The 21,552-nt window shown below is 45.2% G+C and overlaps 1 protein-coding gene across 1 annotated transcript in view; it reads left to right on the top strand.

The window, feature by feature from the left end:
- POLR2J (RNA polymerase II subunit J) overlaps window positions 1-21,341 on the top strand; it is a 24,729-nt gene extending 3,388 nt beyond the window's left edge. Inside the window, exons 2-4 of the mRNA XM_040424740.1 lie at window positions 3,282-3,371; window positions 15,474-15,648; window positions 21,178-21,341. Coding sequence (XP_040280674.1) covers window positions 3,282-3,371; window positions 15,474-15,648; window positions 21,178-21,213 — 301 coding nt within the window. The 3' untranslated portion in view covers window positions 21,214-21,341. The remainder of the gene's footprint in view (window positions 1-3,281; window positions 3,372-15,473; window positions 15,649-21,177) is intronic.
- Window positions 21,342-21,552: the final 211 nt, after the last annotated feature.

The following is a 21,552-nucleotide window of genomic DNA, read 5'->3' as shown; positions in this document are numbered from 1 at the left end:
AAGAGAGCCATGGAGCTGCGGGGAACAGGGTGTATGGATTTTTAATTTATGCACCTCCTCATGAAGTTATAAGCTATCTGGGGCCAGGGGACCACGTAACCTGTTATAAGACACCTCATTACACAGTAATTATTGCTTATTTTGGGCTAATAAAAGTCCTTCTGTAACACGGTGGATACTTTTCTCAGGTGTCTTTTATTGGCTATAATACAAACTGAGTATTGTCATGATTTTTTTTTATATATATATATTCTCAAGCAATGGTCCCAGTAAGCGGACCGAAACGTCGCATAGGTGAATAAAGGATTCCACTTTTTCTTCACCAACGGATGTGCCGCGGTGTCATTTATTTATTCTTTGTTATACACCTTGGTAAAGTGTTTTCATCGCTGGCACCCAAATACTGGCTACTAGGAGTGCTGCCCTGAACTTCCGCAACTATATATATATATTTTTTTTTTTATAAAAGCAGGAATTATGGGCGAGCACACTTCATTTGAACTCATAAAGTTTGTAAAATTTAATTAAATCACAGTATTTATAGTTGAACACGTGTACAATATGGTAAAACAATATACAATAAAATACATTAAAACAAAATAAAATGCACTTCATAAAACCTGAAAAAATCCACGGAGATTAAATACGTTAGTGGGAATAGTTCCTTATTTACACAATGCACGTTATGGTATCTTGCTGGCTGCACTATAACCGAGTGCTCTGTCGTTGTTGCAATCCCATGGAGGTATGAATCAACATATGGGTCAGAGTATATATTATGGATCTTGCTTTATGAAAGATCTCCGATAGCACTGGTATTTCACAAATATTATGCGCTAGTTTTGTGCGCTAGTACAGTCTATTACACTTACTTCAGTCCCATGCCAAATGATGGCTGCTATATTTGTGAGTTAAGTCTTCTTACCTTCCTTGGTGTTGGCGACTTAATTCAGCGAGGGTCGAGCGGCGCGGGACACTGTCGGCACCTCGCTTCGTCCTCCTCCAGCCAACTTACCCGAGATCTCGCGGAAGTTCGGGCGGGCTTTCGGTTTTACTTAGTCCACATTATTACCATCCGGCACGAATAGGAAGGTGAATATATTTTTCGGTTTGATGATCTTGATTCCGATCGTTTCAACAGTCATTCAATCCGATTTTATAGCATGGCCATGCTTGTAACTGCGGAGGTGCTTCCTTACAGGTGTGCGATCCAGTCCAGACGTGTTTCGGGAACTCGCCTTCCCTTCATCAGTGGTACCGCACCACCTGTTTGCCTCCGCCTTTTATTTCCGCCTTTTAATAGTTCCAGCCCAGACCCGTTTCGGGATCGCACACCTGTAAGGAAGCACCTCCGCAGTTACAAGCATGGCCATGCTATAAAATCGGATTGAAGGACTGTTGAAACGATCGGAATCAAGATCATCAAACCGAAAAATATATTCACCTTCCTATTCGTGCCGGATGGTAATAACGTGGACTAAGTAAAACCGAAATCCCGCCCGAACTCCCGCGAGATCTCGGGTAAGTTGGCTGGAGGAGGACGAAGCGAGGCGCCGACAGTGTCCCGCGCCACTCGACCCTCGCTGAATTAAGTTGCCAACACCAAGGAAGGTAAGAAGACTTAACTCACAAATATAGCAGCCATCATTTGGCATGGGACTGAAGTAAGTGTAATAGACTGTACTAGCGCACAAAACTAGCGCATAATATTTGTGAAATACCAGTGCTATCGGAGATCTTTCATACAGCAAGATCCATAATATATACTCTGACCCATATGTTGATTCATACCTCCATGGGATTGCAACAACGACAGAGCACTCGGTTATAGTGCAGCCAGCAAGATACCATAACGTGCATTGTGTAAATAAGGAACTATTCCCACTAACGTATTTAATCTCCGTGGATTTTTTCAGGTTTTATGAAGTGCATTTTATTTTAATGTATTTTATTGTACACTGCTCAAAAAAATAAAGGGAACACAAAAATAACACATCCTAGATCTGAATTAATTAAATATTCTTCTGAAATACTTTGTTCTTTACATAGTTGAATGTGCTGACAACAAAATCACACAAAAATTAAAAAATGGAAATCAAATTTTTCAACCCATGGAGGTCTGGATTAGGAGTCACACTCAAAATTTAAGTGGAAAAACACACTACAGGCTGATCCAACTTTGATGTAATGTCCTTAAAACAAGTCAAAATGAGGCTCAGTAGTGTGTGTGTGGGCCTCCACGTGCCTGTATGACCTCCCTACAACGCCTGTGCATGCTCCTGATGAGGTGGCGGACGGTCTCCTGAGGGATCTCCTCCCAGACCTGGCAAATGCCATAAGTCCTGCACAGTGTTGGGCTGTAAGCACAACCCCCACCTGTGGACGTTGGGCCCTCATATCACCCTCATGGAGTCTGTTTCTGACCGTTTGAGCAGACACATGCACATTTGTGGCCTGCTGGAGGTCATTTTGCAGGGCTCTGGCAGTGCTCCTCCTGTTCCTCCTTGCACAAAGGCGGAGGTAGCGGTCCTGCTGCTGGGTTGTTGCCCTCCTATGGCCTCTTCCACGTTTCCTGATGTACTGGCCTGTCTCCTGGTAGCGCCTCCATGCTCTGGACACTACTCTGACAGACACAGTAAACCTTCTTGCCACAGCTCGCATTGATGTGCCATCCTGGATAAGCTGCACTACCTGAGCCACTTGTGTGGGTTGTAGACTCCGTCTCATGCTACCACTAGAGTGAAAGCACCGCCAGCATTCAAAAGTGACCAAAACATCAGCCAGGAAGCATAGGAACTGAGAAGTGGTCTGTGGTCACCACCTGCAGAACCACTCCTTTATTGGGGGTGTCTTGCTAATTGCCTATAATTTCCACCTGTTGTCTATTCCATTTGCACAACAGCATGTGAAATTGATTGTCACTCAGTGTTGCTTCCTAAGTGGACAGTTTGATTTCACAGAAGTGTGATTGACTTGGAGTTACATTGTGTTGTTTAAGTGTTCCCTTTATTTTTTGGAGCAGTGTATATTGTTTTACCATATTGTACACGTGTTCAACTATAAATACTGTGATTTTAATTAAATTTTACAAACTGAGTCCAAATGAAGTGTGCTCGCCCATAATTCCTGCTTTTATTTAAATATTTACCACCAGAGGGTGGGTGTCCCTCCAATTTGGGCTAGCAGCACCTATCCCACAATCTCTCGTCTAGAGTGAGCCACCACCTTGAAGTCTTTATTTATTTTTATATAATATACTTATTCTATTCCCTCCTCTGCAGGATAACAATTAATAAGGATACGAAGGTGCCAAATGCCTGTCTGTTCACTATCAATAAGGAGGACCACACAATTGGAAATATCATTAAATCGTAAGTGTTGCTTCATTCTGCTACATGAGGAAGGTTGCTTGTACAAGGGGTTGTCCCATGACAAACACTCTTATCCAAGTGTCTAACCTGCTGGTGTCTGATCACTTGGGATCCCTGCTTATCATGACAACAGAAGCCCCATGTTCTCCTGTTTAAATGGAATGATGATCATACATTTACGCTGGCGGTTTATTTCAGTCTATGGGACTGCAGGAGATAGCTGAGCGCTTCTCTCATAGAGCTGAATGGATCAACAGTGTATGTGCTTGACCGCCACTCCATTCAAATAAGGGAACACAAGGCCTCTGTTCTTGTGAACTTTGGAGGCAGGGATACTGTTAGGGGATAATTTTGTCATGGGACAGCCCAAGACCGTCTGACAATAAACTTGAAGAACCTGAACAGATTGATAAAATATGACAAATTCAAAATGGAAACTATAAGATCCACCATAACTATTAAAATGAGATTTCTTGACATCAATAGATTTAAAATATGCGTATTGCCATATTCCGGTATGTGAAAAAGCTCAAATTCCTCCGCATAGCAGTCTTTCTGAGAAATGAACTACTTCTTTTCCAGTTTCAAGTACTCCCCTTTGGGATCACCTCCGCTCCGAGGGTATTTACCAAAGTAATGCTAGAGGTAGTCTCTCACTTAAGAAGAAGGAACGTGTTAATTCCCTACTTGGACGATCTGTTAATCGTAGGAAGCTCAAAAAGAATTTTAGAAAACAATTTGTTCATAACCTGTCAGGCGCTATATCAGACAGGATGGATAATAAACTGGAAAAAATCAAACCCCTGTCTGTCTCAGAGTTTAACATCTTTAGGGGTCTGTCTAGACTAAACTATTCAAAAGACTTTTTCTTCCAACCCAGAAAGTGATAGGGATAAGCAAAAAAGTCTCAAAATTACAAAGGGGGGTTTCTTTGAATCCCGAACATCTGCAGGTTATTACCACAGACTGAGCCTTTGGGGATGGGAAGCGCATTGCTCTCCTCTTTCCAAGGACAATGGTCCGAGGGTCAGAGGTCTCTCTCTTCAAATCGGAGGGAATTGTCCGCAGTCTGGACAGTTATAAAGGCATTGTCCCATTACATTGAAGGGAAAGACATTCAAAAGTTCGCTCAAGATCACTACCGGCAGTACACCAAAAAGGATCCCTCAATAAAAAGGTGGACTTCTTAAGCAGAAATTCACTGAAGTCAGCAGATTGGAGCCTAGAAAAGGAAGTTTTTCTCCAGATTACAGAATTATGGGTACTCCCCTAGTTGATTTGTTTGCTTCAGCAGAAAACACAAAACTAAAATGATTCTTTTCCCTAATCACCTTCGACGGGAACATAGGAGTAAATGCGCTGTCACAAAAGTGGGACTTTCAGCTGGCGTACTTCCTCTTCAGTTAGTTCCCAGGGTGCTAAAAAAGATAAGCCTAGACAAGGCCCATGTGATTTTAATAGCCCCTCTGTGGCTGAAAAAGCAGTTGTTCCCTCTTCTGAATCTCCTGTAAATTCAGAGGCCATGGATTCTTCCCTGGAGGCAAGATCTGTTGTCGCAGGGTCCATCACCCCAAAGTGGAAAGGTTGGCAGCTTGGAACCTGAGAGGGTAACATTGAGGTCAAAGGGCTTATCGAACGCCATAATTGACACTATGGCGGCTAGCAGGAAAGAAGTTATTTCCAAGATTTATTCTAAGATCTGGAGAAGGTTCTGTAGTTGGTGTACTCAATCGGGGAACTCTTCTCAGAGATTTTCCATCCAGGGAATTTTGGGATTCTTACAAACAGGTTTTGAGAGAGTTGCGTCCAAATACCTTAAGAGTACATATATCAGCATTAAGTTCGGTGTTTGATGAAAAAATTGCGGATCACCCATGGGTTATCCGGTTTTTGAAAGGGGCAGATAGATTAAGACCCTTCTTAAGACTTACAGTTCCTCTCTGGGATCTTAATTTTTTTCCATCTGGTCTGACAACCCTATTTTTATTAGCAATTACCTCAGCACGTAGAGTAAGCGAGATCAAAGTTCTAAAAATAGTGGAACCATTTTGCATAGTTTTCCCAGACAGGATTGTTTTTAGATTGGATAATTCTTTCTTCCTAAAGTCGTATCTAATTTCCACAGACAGGAGGAAATTATTCCATCTTTTTGTTCGGGTCCAAAATCGGAAGGGGAAGAGAAGTTTCACAGACTGGATGTGCGTAGGGCTATCTTGTTCTACCACCACAAATCCTTTCCGAAAAACGGATTACTTGTTTGTACAATTCAGTGGGGCACATAACGGTCATAAGGCCACAAAGAATTCCTTTGTCCAGAAGGATAAATATGGCCTTATTGGAATCCTATAGGTCCTTAGGGGTATCTCCACCTAAGTCTTTCATAGCCCACTCTATAAGATCTGTCGCAACATCCTGGACCGAAAAAGTAAGCGCTTCGTTGGAGCAGATCTGTAGGGCAGCGACGTGGTCAAGCCCTCACACGTTTACTAAACATTGCAGGGTAGATGCTAGGGCTAGTCAGGAGCTTTCCTTTGGTAGGAAGATGATGCAGGCCATAGTCCCTTCCTAAATAAGAATTAATCGGTTATATCTCATGGTATGCCGTTATGGATGATGAAAGGGGAAAAACAATATTACTTACCAGTAATTTTCCTTTTCATGAATCCTCCATGACTGCATGGGTCCCCCCCCCCCCCCCTTCAAAAAAAATAAAAAAATATAAAATTTTCTATATATTTGATATAGGATTGTATATAGGTGAAGGTATAGAGAAACAAGTAAATACCAGGGCTGTCACCTGCTCCTTCTCTGCTATGAGCTCGGAAGATAAATTTCCCTTGGATGTGGGTAACTTGAAGTCCAAAACAGAAAACGAACATCCAGTTCAATCTCGCAAAGGTTCAACGGTACTTTGTGCGGTTAAAAATTATACATCCAGTGCAACCAGTCTTGGTCTACGCATTTCGGGCTATCCGGTATATAAGCCCCTACTCATGACATGCTAAAGACATAACTAAATGCAGCATATAAAGTGGGTCAACACCTGTGCCCCCGATTGGGCTGTCATGTGACCCAAATTAGATGCTGCCATTCACATGCGTCAACTCTTCAATTTAAAAGTTTTATACAATCCATCATTCTGTACCAACCTGCTTGCAATATCCCTTGCTTCTAATACAAGAGTCCACATCTGTTCAGTTCCATCTGGCACGGATCATCTCACCCTTGGGTATATTATGTAAGGTATGTGATGGGTGACAAGAGGATCCATGTAATATGGTGTTACCTGCTAAAGGTTTTCTGACGGTAGATGTACATATAGCAGCGGTGGCGGGGTCCCCCCTCAGGCGCAAATCCAGAAAAAACACTGCATGTGGTTCATGGTGGATACTAAAGGAAATAGTTTCCAAACAGTAATTGAGGTATTGGGTGAAAGGCGGTATGGTTTTTCTGGATTTGTGCCAAATAGTGTCTGTGGCCAGCTTACACTTTTCGGTAACCCATGGTGGAGACACGTCCAGTATGCAAGTGCAGGGCATTGAGAGGGTTAAAGCACCAATCGGAGGAGGCGATCACAAGAGGAAACTTCTTAACAGGGAATCCTTCTGGATTTTTCAGTTGGACAGCAGTCAGCCTGAGGGTCTCAATAAAAGATTGGATTTGATACTACAGCAATAATGGGATGTGATGTAGATTTCCCCACTCTAGATGTTTCTTTTTTTTTTTTTTTTTTTTTTTATTTCTTATTTTGTAAAAGTAACAAAATTATTGCATGTTGAAACACATACATTAGAAAATAATAGTCGGATCCATGCCGACTGACATCCTGAAGTATAATCCAACAATGCACAAACAATTACAACATGTAAGTCTGTGTTTGATATTTAGTCTATGGTGACAATAAAGCACCTTGATTCATCTAATGAGAACCATACACAAATCAAAGGGCCAATGAAGATGTGGCCACAGCATGAAAAGAAAAGAAAATTCGACAAACAATAACAAGACTGGGGGGGGGGGGAACACAAGACAAGGAAATGAAAGGAAGAGTTAAGGGGCAAAGGGTTCAAGGAAATGGGGGGGGGTAAATGAAGTGTTCATGAGTGTCCAAACGAGACTCTCAAGCCAGTAAATTCCGATACTCCGGGGTATCTTGAAAGGTAAACCAGGGGGACCACATAGCAACAAATGCTCTGTTACCACCTTTCAAAGATGCTGTGAGTTCCTCTATTCTCCGTATCTCTTCAACCTTCTGGATCCACATTCCCACGGAGGGAGGAGAACCAGACTTCCACCTCGCAGGGATACAAGCTCTAGCTGCTATAACCAGGTGACGTAGACAGGATCGTCGAAATAAGATCAACGGTAAGTCCGAAAGAAAGAGTAAGAAAAACTCTGGTGTGTTAGGAATCAAAGGGAAAAATGGAAGCCAGGGTCTCATGAACAGATTCCCAGAAAGGTTTGATTTTGTCACATTGCCAGAAAATATGTAGGAGGGAACCTTGGTGGGAGTCGCATCGCCAGCATAGAGGAGATGCCGACGGGAACATTTTCTGCAGACGGGTAGGGACATAATACCATCTCGACAGTAATTTGTAACTGGCCTCCTGATATTTACTTGCAATGGATGATTTATGGGTAAACTGGAGAATTCTAAGCCACTGGTCGGAGGAGATATCCTTCTGCAAGTCCTGAGCCCATTTAGCTGAGTAAGGCTACTTTCACACTAGCGTTCGGAGCGGATCCGTCTGATGTTTCATCAGACGGATCCGCTCCGATAATGCAGACGTTCGCATCCGTTCAGAACGGATGCGTCTGCATTAAAACTTAGAAAATTTTCTAAGTGTGAAAGTTGTCTGAGCGGATCCGTTCAGACTTTCCATTGAAAGTCAATGGGGAACGGATCCGCTTGAAGATTGAGCCATATAGTGTCATCTTCAAGCGGATCCATCCCCATTGACTTACATTGTAAGTCTGGACGGATCCGCTCGCCTCCGCACGGCCAGGCGGACACCCGAACGCTGCAAGCAGCGTTCAGGTGTCCGCTCACTGAGCGGAGCGGAGGCTGAACGCTGGCAGGCGGATGCATTCTCAGTGGATCCGCCTCCACTGAGAATGCATTGGGGCCAGACGGATGCGTTCGGGGCCGCTCGTGAGCCCCTTCAAACGGTGCGCACGAGCGGACACCCGAACGCTAGTGTGAAAGTAGCCTAAGAGGGGAGATAGTCCGAACCCGGCGTTACCAATGCCTTGTATAATTCTGAGAGAGAGTGCCGATAAAGGCCGGAGCCAATACATGTCTTTTCAAAAGGAGTGAGCTCCCTATCAGACCCCTGAGAGGAAGGGATAGAAGAAAGGAAGTGGTGAAGCTGTCTTGATCTCCAAGGACCCAGAGGGCAGGGCTCTGTCAGACCTAATAGTTCCGAGTAAGTAAGCCACCTACCAGAAGTTCTAAAGAATGGTCCCCTACACCTACCACTCGATCTCCACTGTGCGAACGGACCCCCGAGCAACCCGACGGGAAGTCCGGATGTCCCAAGACCAGGAACATCGGGGAGGGCGTTGGGGAGATTGTAGGGATCTGTTGGTACTTACTGAATTGAGCCAGGGTAGGGCCTATGAGAGGAAATGTCACTAGGAACCTTCCTATCCGTCCATGGCAGAAGGGCCAAAGGAGTCCGGGATGTGAATTGCTCAATTGAGATCCATTGTTTGAACTGGGTATGCCGAGACCAATCTACCACACGTTGAAACATAGAGGCTGCATAATACTTCCTTAGGTCAGGAATCCCTAGGCCCCCTCTTTCCTTTGGCACATGCAATAAGGATCTAGACAGTCTTGAACTCTTCCCCGCCCACAGAAATTTAAAGAGGTCCCGATGTACAACAGAGAAGAAACTGGCCGGAATGTGGATAGGGAGGGTCTGGAACAAATACAATAAGCGTGGGAGGACGTTCATCTTAAAAATGGCACACCTGCCGAACCACATATATAGGCCTTTGGACCACCTCTTGAGGTCTTCTCTGATCCGACTCAGAAGGGGGGTAAAATTCCTTGAGAATAGCTCTCGCAGATCCCTGGGAATCATTGTGCCCAAATATTTAATGGCACCTGTCGTCCAACGGAAAGGCAAGGAACCCGCCAGTTCGGCTTCTAGAGCCGATGGAATGGAGACATTAAGCGCCTCAGATTTCTGTAAGTTAATTTTCAGATTGGACAAGTTATGGAATACTTTTGAATTCCTCAATTAGGTTAGGGAAGGTAACTCGAGGCTTGGTAATCATAAACATCAGGTCATCTGCATAGGCTGCTATCTTAAACTCCTTTTCTCTCACCATAAGACCAGAGATGTCAGGGTTTTTCCTTATAGTCCTCAAGAGTGGTTCTAGAGTGAGGATAAAAATTAAAGGAGATAAAGGGCAACCCTGACGCGTACCATTCCTAATCTCAAAGGGAGGCGAGAGGACACCATTAACCTTTGTGGCTGCCGAGGGAGAAGAATATAGGGAACGGATCCATGTTAATAAGGAACCCTCCACACCCACATGGTTTAATACTGCAAATAACCATGGCCATCCAACCCTGTCAAAAGCCTTTTCGGCATCTGTGGATAGGAGACACAGGTTGGAACGTTGAATCTTGGCAAGATGGACCAAGTTCAAGAATTTTGTGGTGTTATCTCTCGCCTCCCTTGAGGGAATGAAGCCCACCTGATCTAAGTGTATAAGGTCCGCCAGGAATGGAGTCAGGCGGGTGGCCAAGACTTTTGCAAAAAGCTTAATGTCTACATTAAGTAGAGATATGGGCCGGTAACTGGCACAAGCGGTCGCGTCCTTACCTTCCTTATGGACAACAGTAATGTGTGCATAAGACATGTCTTTAGGGAGAGGAACTCCGGAGCTTAATTTATTCAAGGCATTGGTAAGGGGAGTACGCAGGAGGGGGAGGAATCTCTTATAATAGGTGGCCGATAGGCCATCTGGGCCTGGAGCCTTACTAAGTTGCATTGATTTCAGAGCCTCCCCAATCTCATCAGCGGTAAACGGACTGTTCAAACTCTCAAGGGCCTCACTCGGTAATTTCGGTAAACCCGACTTAACCATTTAGGAGCTCATGGCCGAATCCAAGGCCTGACTAGTTTGACTGGACTGAGGAAGATTGTACAGGTTCTGATAAAATTGGGAAAAAGCTTCTGTGATCGAGTCAGGATTGTGTAATACCGGTCCCCGTGGTGGAGTAATGCGTGGGATATAGTTCCTTGCCCTTTGTTCACGTAAGGATCTGGCCAAGAGTCTACCACACTTATTGCCATATTCAAAAAAGTGTCTCCTGCCCTGCGAAAGGAGAAATTTTGTACGGGTATCTAATTTATCTTTAAGCTTGCACCTTGCCTGTGTGAGCTCAGCTCGAACAGATTGTGCATGGGAGCGTTTATGGATCTGTTCCAGATCGGAAATGTCCTTCAAAATCTGGGAAATTTCTAAAGCCCTCTCCCGTTTACACCGTGCTCCATGTTTGATGAACTCCCCTCTAATCACGCACTTATGCGCAGCCCACACCATGAGGGGGGAGGCATCGTCTACTAGGTTTTCCTCAAAGTAGTGTGAAAGGGCCGAGTCAATACCCTGCGCCACTTCCATATCCTGAAGCAAGGACTCATTAAGATGCCATCTCCGGGGCGAGGGCAGAGGGGATTTCAAAGAGACATGCAGCATGGCGTGATCCGAAAAAGTAATTGGGTCAATAGTGGAAGAGGCAATGAGAGGTACTGCCGAGTGTCTAAGCAAAAAATAGTCCAATCTGGAGTATACATCCCTAGGAGTGGAATAGAATGTGAAGTCCTTAACCTCCAGGGTTAATCACTCGCCACACATCCACCAACTGATGAGAATGAAGGAGGCTCCTGAAACGGCAAATGTAAGAGTAAGGCAGGTGAGAGGAGCCCTTGGAGACATCCACCAATGGGTCCAGGGCTACATTAAGATTCCCCCCCCCCCCCCCCCCCCCCCGACCAGAAGTGTGCCCTCAGCAAAGCTATCCAATTTAGACAGGATTACCGTAAGGGCTCTCAACTGCTTCGTGTTGGGCAAATACACATTGGCCAGGGTATACAACTGGCCCCCTATTCTTCCCTTAACGAACAAATATCTGCCATTATAGTCAGTGCTAGAGTCTAGAAACTCCCAGGGGGCGGATCTAGCAATGAGGATACTCACACCTCTCGATTTAGAATCACTATAGCAGCTATGATAAGCGTCAGGATAACGGGGGGAGATAAATTTCGGCATAGTATCCCTACGGAAGTGAGTCTCCTGAATGAAGGCGATCTGTACCTTTTTACTCCATAGGAGCCGGAGAATGGAGGAACGTTTCTCAGGGGTATTCAGCCTGTTGGCGTTAATGGATGAAAAGGTGATCTCCGACATGGTCCGGACCTGTAAAAAACAGAAAGCAGGGGTGGGGGAATATATGAGGGGGGGGGGGGAGAGGAGGGGACAAACACAAGGATGGGTAAACACTACTATAGGGTAGACAAACAAATACAAACACGCCTGTAAGGCGAAGTATCAGAACCAGCTAATCCGGTTCAGATGAGATTCCAAACTAAACAAATTAACCAGTGGAGAAAGCAATCCACTATGCGACTCTCAGGTAGCCCAGAAAAAGAGCCAACCAAGATTCACGGACCTAGTGGGGGGTGAAGAAGAGCACTCAGTAAAGCTGCCCTTTCCCCCGGCCCAGTAATTAAAGCAACAACAATACTGAGTAAGGGAGGGGGTACAAGGAGCAGGCCGCCGACCCTGAATCACAGGGTATAAATGACAGAACGTCTAGGTAGCATCCTGCTCCCCGCACCACCCCCCACTCCTGCACCACATCAGGTATTGTGGTCAAAGAGCATGGGTTATACTCAACCCCTATAAACTAGAGCCATTTGAACCAAGAAGTCCTCTATCCAGGTGAGTGTGGGGCTGATGGACGAGCTTGACGGAGACCATCGGACAGACGTGGGGGAGGCCCCCTCATTGGGGTTGAGAAAATCGGAACATCTTGCCAATCCGGTAGGGAGATGAGAGGGCAGTCCTGGAACCGACTAAGCTCACCCGCCTGGTCTGGAGAGTGTAGAGCAAACAAGACACAATTATTGCGGATGATTAGGTGAAAAGGGTGGCCCCAGCGGTACGTGGCCCCGGCATTTATGACAATCTGTATAAGAGGTTTGAGCGTGCTCCTCATGAACAGAGTTCTCCTTGACACATCAGGTAGAAGTTGGATCTGGCATCCTCTGAAAGGGATAGGACCCTGTCTCCAGGCTCCTTGCAAAAGGTCCTCTTTTTCCCTAAAAAAGTGAACTCTGCATAGGACGTCACGAGGCGGAGTTTTCTGAACGTCTAGGGCCTAGGACCCTATGAACCCTGTCAAGTTCAATAACAGATTCCTCCGGTCTGTCAAGAAGCGAGTTAAATACCGCAGACACCACCTTCCTCAAATCGGCAGACGGGACCTCCTCCGGGATCCCACGGATTTTGATATTGTTACGCCTGCCTCTGTTTTCTTGGTCATCCATCTGTAGCAATAGGTGTCTGTTTAAAGCCTGTTGTGATGAGACCATCTTTTCCACATTAGATAGGCGGGTATGTAGATCCGACGATATTTGGGCCTGCGAGGTCACTTTTGTAAAGATGGATGCTAAGTCCGCCTTGACCTCAGCAATAGCCTGATCATGTTTGGCCTCGACCCTCTGTATGATCACCTCAAGGTCTGCCTTAGTTGGGAGTGCACTCAGCAATGACCAAATGTCCTTCAGTTTGGGACGTTTAGCAGGTTTGCCCTGAGAAGATGAGGTAGATGACGATTCCCCCGATGAATCAGAGGCAGCTGACGGGTGGAATATAGCTGGGGTAGAGGGGATGTCAGGCGAATGGGCCTGGGTAGGCCGGCCACCTCTAAACACTGCCTGCGCACCACTCGAGGCCTGCAAATCAGGAGCGTGTATCAAGGGCCTGTGTGTGGTAATGGATTCCCCCAATAATGGGACAGGAGTATCCGGGTGGTCGAGAGGGTGCTTTGGAGATGGTAGGGCCTTTGCTGGTAGCCTAGGTGGGGATTCAAAGCATATCGCACTCACCGGAGCCAGAACGGAGGTCCCGCCAGAGTCCTTAAGTCTGGGAGCAGACGCAGGAGGTGGTATGTGTGGATCCTCTCCAGACGCAGCGAGGGGTAAGTGAACCTTCTGCTGTGGGGCTTGTGGGATGGGTCTGATGGGCCTACCGGCATTACAGGCGCCTCCACTTCTCTTGAATCCTCCGCCGCTATCTTAGGCCATGAGGCTGCTTGTACATATGATTTTCTGCCCGGCCCGTATGTATGGCTCACGGGCGTGGAAGATACAGCTGGCCAGTCTGAGGATGGTGAGGGCGGAGGCGGGGGGGTCCGCTTGTGTCAGCAAGGAACCGCCATCTCCCGGCAGCGAGGGAGCGGTCTGCAGCGCGGCTCCTTCCTCCATCGGCGCCATCTTGGTGGGGTCTGGTGCAGGATTCGGCGTAGCCGTAAAATACTTCGATATATTAGGATCCGAGGACATGAAAGTAGACCCATGGCGGCCCGAACATCTGACCATGGTTTTTGGGTCAGTAGCATCAAAATCGTTGCTAAATAACTCTGTTATAAGGGCCAAGGGTCCGGGAGCTCTGTAATGTGCGTGTTCACTGCTGCATGCTCAGACCACGCCCCCCCCCCCCCCCCTCTAGATGTTCTTTTGTGTCGAACATTGATACATTTTTAGCAGATGGCTTGTATAACTTTTAAATTGAAGAGTTGATGCATGTGAATGGCAGCATCTCATTTGGGTCACATGATAGCCCAATCAGGGGCACAGGTGTTGACTCACTTTATATGCTGCGTTTAGTTATGTCTTCAGCATGTCATGAGTAAGAGCTTGGATAGTCTGAAACGCGTAGAATAAATTCCCGATAAACCTGTACATTTTGAAGAAAGACTTCAGTGAGTGGCAAAGGCACTTTTTTTTCCCAAGGTAGCAAGAGTTGAGTCAGTGGATCCTTCTCCCTGTCAAGCTGTCGCGTACACACAAGGTCATTGGGCCATCTTGACAAAATCTACGTGTTTTTTTTTATCCATTTTTAACTGCTCGGCCAACCTAAATCTGTTTAAACACTTCTGGAGTCTAGTAGGTTGCATTACCTGGATGTGTGCTGATGGCAGCAGGAGCAGCTACACATAAAGACTTGCAGCTGCCCAGGATCATGTATACCTGTAATACATGCTCGACTTCTGCCCAGGACAGTCATTTTTTGACTACCCGATCCCTGGCATATGCTTTTATGGTGTGCAGTTGCTACTTGTGCTGATTTCCATTCCCTCGGAAATAAAGTTACTTATGAACAAGCCAAGGATCTCGGCTTCTAGTAGGACACACTGCTCTTAACTATGTTACTGCTGGACATCATTCAGACTGTTCGGTGTTATATTCTAAGTGCTCCTATTTGATAGGTTGTATCATATGTAGTGACCTGTATTAGAGGAAGCGGTAATGTCACATGCTGTGAAACCTCTCCAAAAGATCACCTCTTTTTCAAAAGACCACCATGACCCCGATATAGATCAACTTTCCTTTATATCCTATTGTTTCAAGAAGACAACTCCCTAGAACAGTGATGGTGAACCTTTTAGAGACCGAGCCCAAACTGAAACCCAAAGCCCACTTATTTATCGCCAAGTGCCAAGCCAGCAATTTAATCTAAATAGTATTCAATTTAACAATATAGTATATTTTCCATGTATCATTTAGCTATAATAGCCTGCCTACATTCAATGCACTGTCTGTGCCATTCATAGTACGCACTGCGCTGATGGACAGGTAAAATCAAAGGCATATTAGTACACCAAAGACTTTTTCAAGGGTGCGGGTGCCCACAGAGAGGGCTCCGAGTGCCGCCTCTGGCACCCGTGCCATAGGTTCGCTAACACTGCCCTAGAAGATATTTAGGGTGGTCATCTCGGAGAGGTTTTATTACATAATGTTCTTGCCCTGCTTGTGTACCGTATAATGTATGAGAATTGCATGCCGTATTTTTTTGCAGGCAGCTGTTGAAGGACCCTCAGGTGCTTTTTGCTGGATACAAAGTACCACATCCCCTGGAACATAAAATTGTTATAAGAGTCCAGACGACACCAGAATACAGTCCTCAGGAGGCATTTACCAATGCTATCACAGATTTGATAAGTGAGCTATCCCTGTTGGAAGAAAGATTTAGGGTGAGTACTGAACTAAAGCAATGGTCTTTTTTCCAGTAATCATTGTCAGTATTTGGCTATATTGGCTATATGTTTTGTTCTGCTTTCCTACCAGTTTTACATCCCATTTATGCTCAGTAGCTAGCACTGTATAAAATTATGTTCAAATAGACTTGGAAAAAAAAAAAGCCATTAGTCAAGGCATCCAGAGATTAAAAATGCTATAAACGAAAAAAAACGCACCTTAATTAAAAAAACAAAAACAAAACTATAAAAACTTGTGTGTACCGATAACATCTGGAGGTGGAGGTTTTTTTTTACCAAAAGTGTTAAAAAGTGGTCATACTCGTAGCTGTGACAAACGTTTAAAGCCATGTTGTATAGAAAAGCGTAATGTTGGAATACTTAAGGCCTCTTTCACACTTGCGTTGTTGGGATCCGGCATGCACTTCCGTTGCCGGAGGTGCCTGCCGGATCCGGAAAAACGCAAGTGTACTGAAAGCATTTGAAGACGGAACCGTCTTCCAAATGCTTTCAGTGTTACTATGGCACCCAGGACGCTATTAAGGTCCTGGTTGCCATAGTAGTAGTGGGGAGCGGGGGAGCAGTATACTTACAGTCCGTGCGGCTCCCGGGGCGCTCCAGAATGACGTCAGAGCGCCCCATGCGCATGGATGACGTGTCCATGTGATCACATGATCCATGAGCTTGGGGCGCCCTGACGTCACTCTGGAGCGCCCGGGGAGCCGCACGGACGGTAAGTACACTGCTCCCCCGCTCCCCACTACACTTACCATGGCTGTCAGGACTTTAGCGTCCCGGCAGCCATGGTAACCACTCTGAAAAAGCTAAATGTCGGCTCCGGCAATGCGCCGAAACGACGTTTAGCTTAAGGCCGGATCCGGATCAATGCCTTCCAATGGGCATTAATTCCGGATCCGGCCTTGCGGCAAGTGTTCCGGATTTTTGGCCGGAGCAAAAAGCGCAGCATGCTGCGGTATTTTCTCCGGCCAACAAACGTTCCGTACCGGAACTGAAGACATCCTGATGCATCCTGAACGGATTACTCTCCATTCAGAATGCATTAGGATAATCCTGATCAGGATTCTTCCGGCATAGAGCCCCGACGACGGAACTCTATGCCGGAAGACAAGAACGCAGGTGTGAAAGAGCCCTTAAGAAGACCTTTCATGTATGTATTTTTTATTTATTTTTTTACTTATGGGGTGCTACCATCATTGTGTGTGTGTATGTATGTATGTATGTATGTATGTATGTATATGTGTATATATATATATATATATATATATATATATATATATATATATATATATATATATATATACACATACATACATACATACATACATACATACATACATACATACATACATACATACATACATACAGTGGGGGAAATAATTATTTGACCCCTCACTGATTTTGTAAGTTTGTCCAATGACAAAGAAATGAAAAGTCTCAGAACAGTATCATTTCAATGGTAGGTTTATTGTAACAGTGGCAGATAGCACATCAAAAGGAAAATCGAAAAAATAACTTTAAATAAAAGATAGCAACTGATTTGCATTTCATTGAGTGAAATAAGTATTTGAACCCGCTAACAAAAAAAGACTTAATACTTGGTGGAAAAACCCTTGTTTGCAAGCACAGAGGTCAAACGTTTCTTGTAATTGATGACCAAGTTTGCGCACATTTTAGGAGGAATGTTGGTCCACTCCTCTTTGCAGATCATCTCTAAATCCCTAAGGTTTCGAGGCTGTCTCTGTGCAACTCTGAGCTTGAGCTCCCTCCATAGGTTTTCGATTGGATTAAGGTCCGGAGACTGACTAGGCCACTCCATGACCTTAATGTGCTTCTTCTTGAGCCACTCCTTTGTTGCCTTTGCTGTATGTTTTGGGTCATTGTCGTGCTGGAACACCCATCCACGACCCATTTTCAGTTTCCTGGCAGAGGGAAGGAGGTTGTCGCTCAGGATTTCACGATACATGGCTCCGTCCATTTTCCCGTTTATGCGAATAAGTTGTCCTGTGCCCTTAGCAGAAAAACACCCCCAAAGCAAAATGTTTCCACCCCCATGCTTGACGGTGGGGGACGGTGTTTTGGGGGTCATAGGCAGCATTTTTCTTCCTCCAAACACAGCGAGTTGAGTTAATGCCAAAGAGCTCTATTTTGGTCTCATCAGACCACAGCACCTTCTCCCAGTCACTCTCTGAATCATTCAGGTGTTCATTGGCAAACTTCAGACGGGCCTGCACATGTGCCTTCCTGAGCAGGGGGACCTTGCGAGCCCTGCAGGATTTTAATCCATTGCGGTGTAATGTGTTTCCAATGGTTTTCTTGGTGACTGTGGTCCCTGCTAATTTGAGGTCATTAACTAACTCCTCCCGTGTAGTTCTAGGATGCTTTTTCACCTTTCTCAGAACCATTGACACCCCACGAGGTGAGATCTTGCGTGGAGCCCCAGAGCGAGGTCGATTGATGGTCATTTTGTGCTCCTTCCATTTTCGAACAATCGCACCAACAGTTGTCACCTTCTCTCCCAGCTTCTTGCTAATGGTTTTGTAGCCCATTCCAGCCTTGTGCAGGTCTACAATTTTGTCTCTGACATCCTTGGACAGCTCTTTGGTCTTTCCCATGTTGGAGAGTTTGGAGTCTGCTTGATTGATTGATTCTGTGGACAGGTGTCTTTTATACAGGTGACTAGTTAAGACAGGTGTCCTTAATGAGGGTGACTAATTGAGTAGAAGTGTCTAACCACTCTGTGGGAGCCAGAACTCTTAATGGTTGGTAGGGGTTCAAATACTTATTTCACTCAATGAAATGCAAATCAGTTGCTATCTTTTATTTAAAGTTTTTTTTTTCGATTTTCCTTTTGATGTGCTATCTGCCACTGTTACAATAAACCTACCATTGAAATGATACTGTTCTGAGACTTTTCATTTCTTTGTCATTGGACAAACTTACAAAATCAGTGAGGGGTCAAATAATTATTTCCCCCACTGTATATATATATATACACACATACACATATACACACACACACACACACACACACACACCGCGCTACATTTTTTCCAGAAGAGTAAAAATACTCCTCTGACCATTTTTGAGTATTTTTAGCCGAGGAGGAGTACGTAATTTGCAGTAATTCATACATATAATACGTAGGCCTAAATAATGTTAAGATGTTGCTATTTCGGCAAGGAAACCATTACCAGTCTCCTCTATAATGTCTTCCATGCAGAAATAGCAAATTTTGACCTTTTTTACATTTCTCTCTCAGAAGACTGAATCCCTACCTTTCTTGAAGCACCAAATCTCGCGTAGAGATTGGTGCGGTAGACCGTGCAAAACACAATGCAATAAGAATTGAACAGGGACGTCTGGTGGTTGTGGCAGGGAGCAGTGGGTGGCGGTCTGGGACGAATTCACAGGAGTCAGTTATAGGACAGTCTTCTACATGGTATATTGGACTATTGCACAGTATAGTGTACTTGGCGTCTCTGTACTTTACATCTATGAGCATTGTGGCTTTCACTATAAGGTCTGAAGCACACGACTGTATCCATTTAGCGGTACGCAAATCACGGATGCAGTCCGTGTGCAATCCGCATTTTCTTGCGGACCCATTGATTTAAGTGGGTCCGCCAGAACAGGAGATACTATATCTTTTGCAGCATGGAGATGTGGATAGCACACGGATGTCCATATTTTGTGGATCTGCGATTTGCAGACCTCCAAAATGGATACAGTTGTGTACATGAGACCTAATGGGGGCAAAATGGCAGCCCCTATATCTGGGACAATCTATTTGCCAGCCCTCCTTGGTTTTTCTGGAGTCTCCCTAAAAAATGTAAGCCCTCTTAGATCCCAGCAGGACACATATAACATTGCACCAATCACAAATTGTGCTGTCCAATTAGGAGAAATCATTTAATGTGCTCAGCAATCATAAACGTCTTCCACTGGTCACATTCACTCCATGTTCTGGATGGTCGGGCTGCGGGTCACTTTCTCCATGTGCTCACAGCGTCCTCTCCAGTGCAGAACGTGCGCCCAAACTCATAGCCCACCACATCACCATCAGCCCCCCCAGTCTCCATGTCAACATGCGCTGCGCCCGACTGGCCGATCATTCTATTCATCCGACCAGGGCAAGCATGCTCCAGCATATAGTGCCCCGGAGGGAGTCTGTTGGTATCTGGTTACTGTGGAGTTTGGCGCACATTCTTCACTGGAGAGGACACCGTAAGCACATAAAGGAAGTGACCCACAGCCCAAGATCGCTTACCCCGCCTGGCGCCACCCGGTGAGAATCTCGCACCGCTGCAGGACTTCAGAGCGGTGTGCAGAATGGTCCGGCTGCCCGCTCAAACCGACCAATAACAAAGCTCCTTGATGTAAGGAGCTTTGTTATTGGTCATTTCAGGCACATCGCTGCGCTGCCCGTGCCGTTCACAGTGCTCACTGCGCTGATGAAAGGCAGGGAAAGTCTAAGGCGTTAGTCTACGCCTAGACTTTTTTTAAGGAGTAAAATCGCCTGAAGATGCGTCTGATGCAGCTCCAGTTCCGTGTTTCACATGGGAACATGTGATTATTCCCAGAGTGACATCATGGACATGCGCAGCTTCAGTTCCGGGACGCCGTATTCATGCGGTGTTATCTTTAATGCCGCATCCGCCTACCATTGAGCCTGCCTGATTCCATGCTGGGCCTGTTCACAATTGCACAGGTGAGGATTATACACTATTGAGGGGCAGAGGGGCAAGTGACAGGTATTTCAAATAAACAGCAATGATGGCAGCAGCAGATTGCACCCTGCAAGTAAACTAAAAAAAAGGAGTGTCTGGTTAAATAAAAAATGAAATACCCTGCTGGTGAATTGTGTTAACATAGTGGGTCCCCTGCCCATAGCAGCTACAAAGCATGTCTCTTGTTCTGGGGGATGTGATATGTCTGTGCAATACACAGACAGACCATTGATTTCAATGGAAACTGTGTAATGCTGCATTTCCCCTGCAGGGGGTGTTGTGCACTTGCTGCTGGTAATTCTCACACAACACATCGGATCGCTGGGGCTTCTAACAGGATACCTTTTTTCCAGTTCGATTCACTACAATAAAACATGTGAGCTTGGTCCTGTATATAATAGATGTCTATGTAAGTCATGTTGTAATAGAGGGGTTATCCAAGACTATAAAATGCTCCCCCCCTTACGCCGGGCCCCTCACAATTAATATACTTACCTTTTCATCCGCGCACGAGGAGAAGCAGCAGCGGCGGCCCGGGGAGCCGGGTAAGTATATTCGTTGTGATGGGCCCGGCATATGGGGGATGCATTTTATAGTCTTGGATAACCCCTTTAATAACTTCTGCTCATTCAGTTGAGTTCTAAAGATGCTGATATTTTTACGACTTGTTGAAATTCACTGCTGTGGTAATGTGGTTTTATGAATACAGGTTTACACTGCCTTTTAATTAATTTTTTCTGTCATTACTTAACATTTTTCCATGTCTTCCTTTCTTCAGGTTGCCATTAAGGATAAACAAGAGGGAATTGAATAAATCTGGAGAATGTTTCCTCTGCTGTAACATTGCCGGAGCTTCAACATTTCCCTTTTCTGTGGGGAGCTAATATCATTAGTGTTGTTTTTTTTTTTGTTTTTTTTTAAATAAAGTAACTTTAATGTTGTACTTGAGCTTTTATTGTTCTGTATGCTGAATAGTACAGCACACCGTTCCTTATACAGGTGCTCTGTGGAAGGATTCCTCAAGCCAGAGAGGGCTTGGATGCAAAGTTCAATGTGATTTATTTAAAGGGGTTCTGCACTTTCATTTAACTGATGATCTATCCTCTGGATAGATCATCAGCTTCTGCTCGGCAGGGGTCCGACACCCGGGACC

Source organism: Bufo bufo, chromosome 3, assembly GCF_905171765.1.
Source record: "Bufo bufo chromosome 3, aBufBuf1.1, whole genome shotgun sequence".
Taxonomy (NCBI): Eukaryota; Metazoa; Chordata; class Amphibia; order Anura; family Bufonidae; genus Bufo; species Bufo bufo.
Note: the sequence above shows the minus strand (reverse complement) of the source record. Positions and strands in the feature narration are given on the sequence as shown.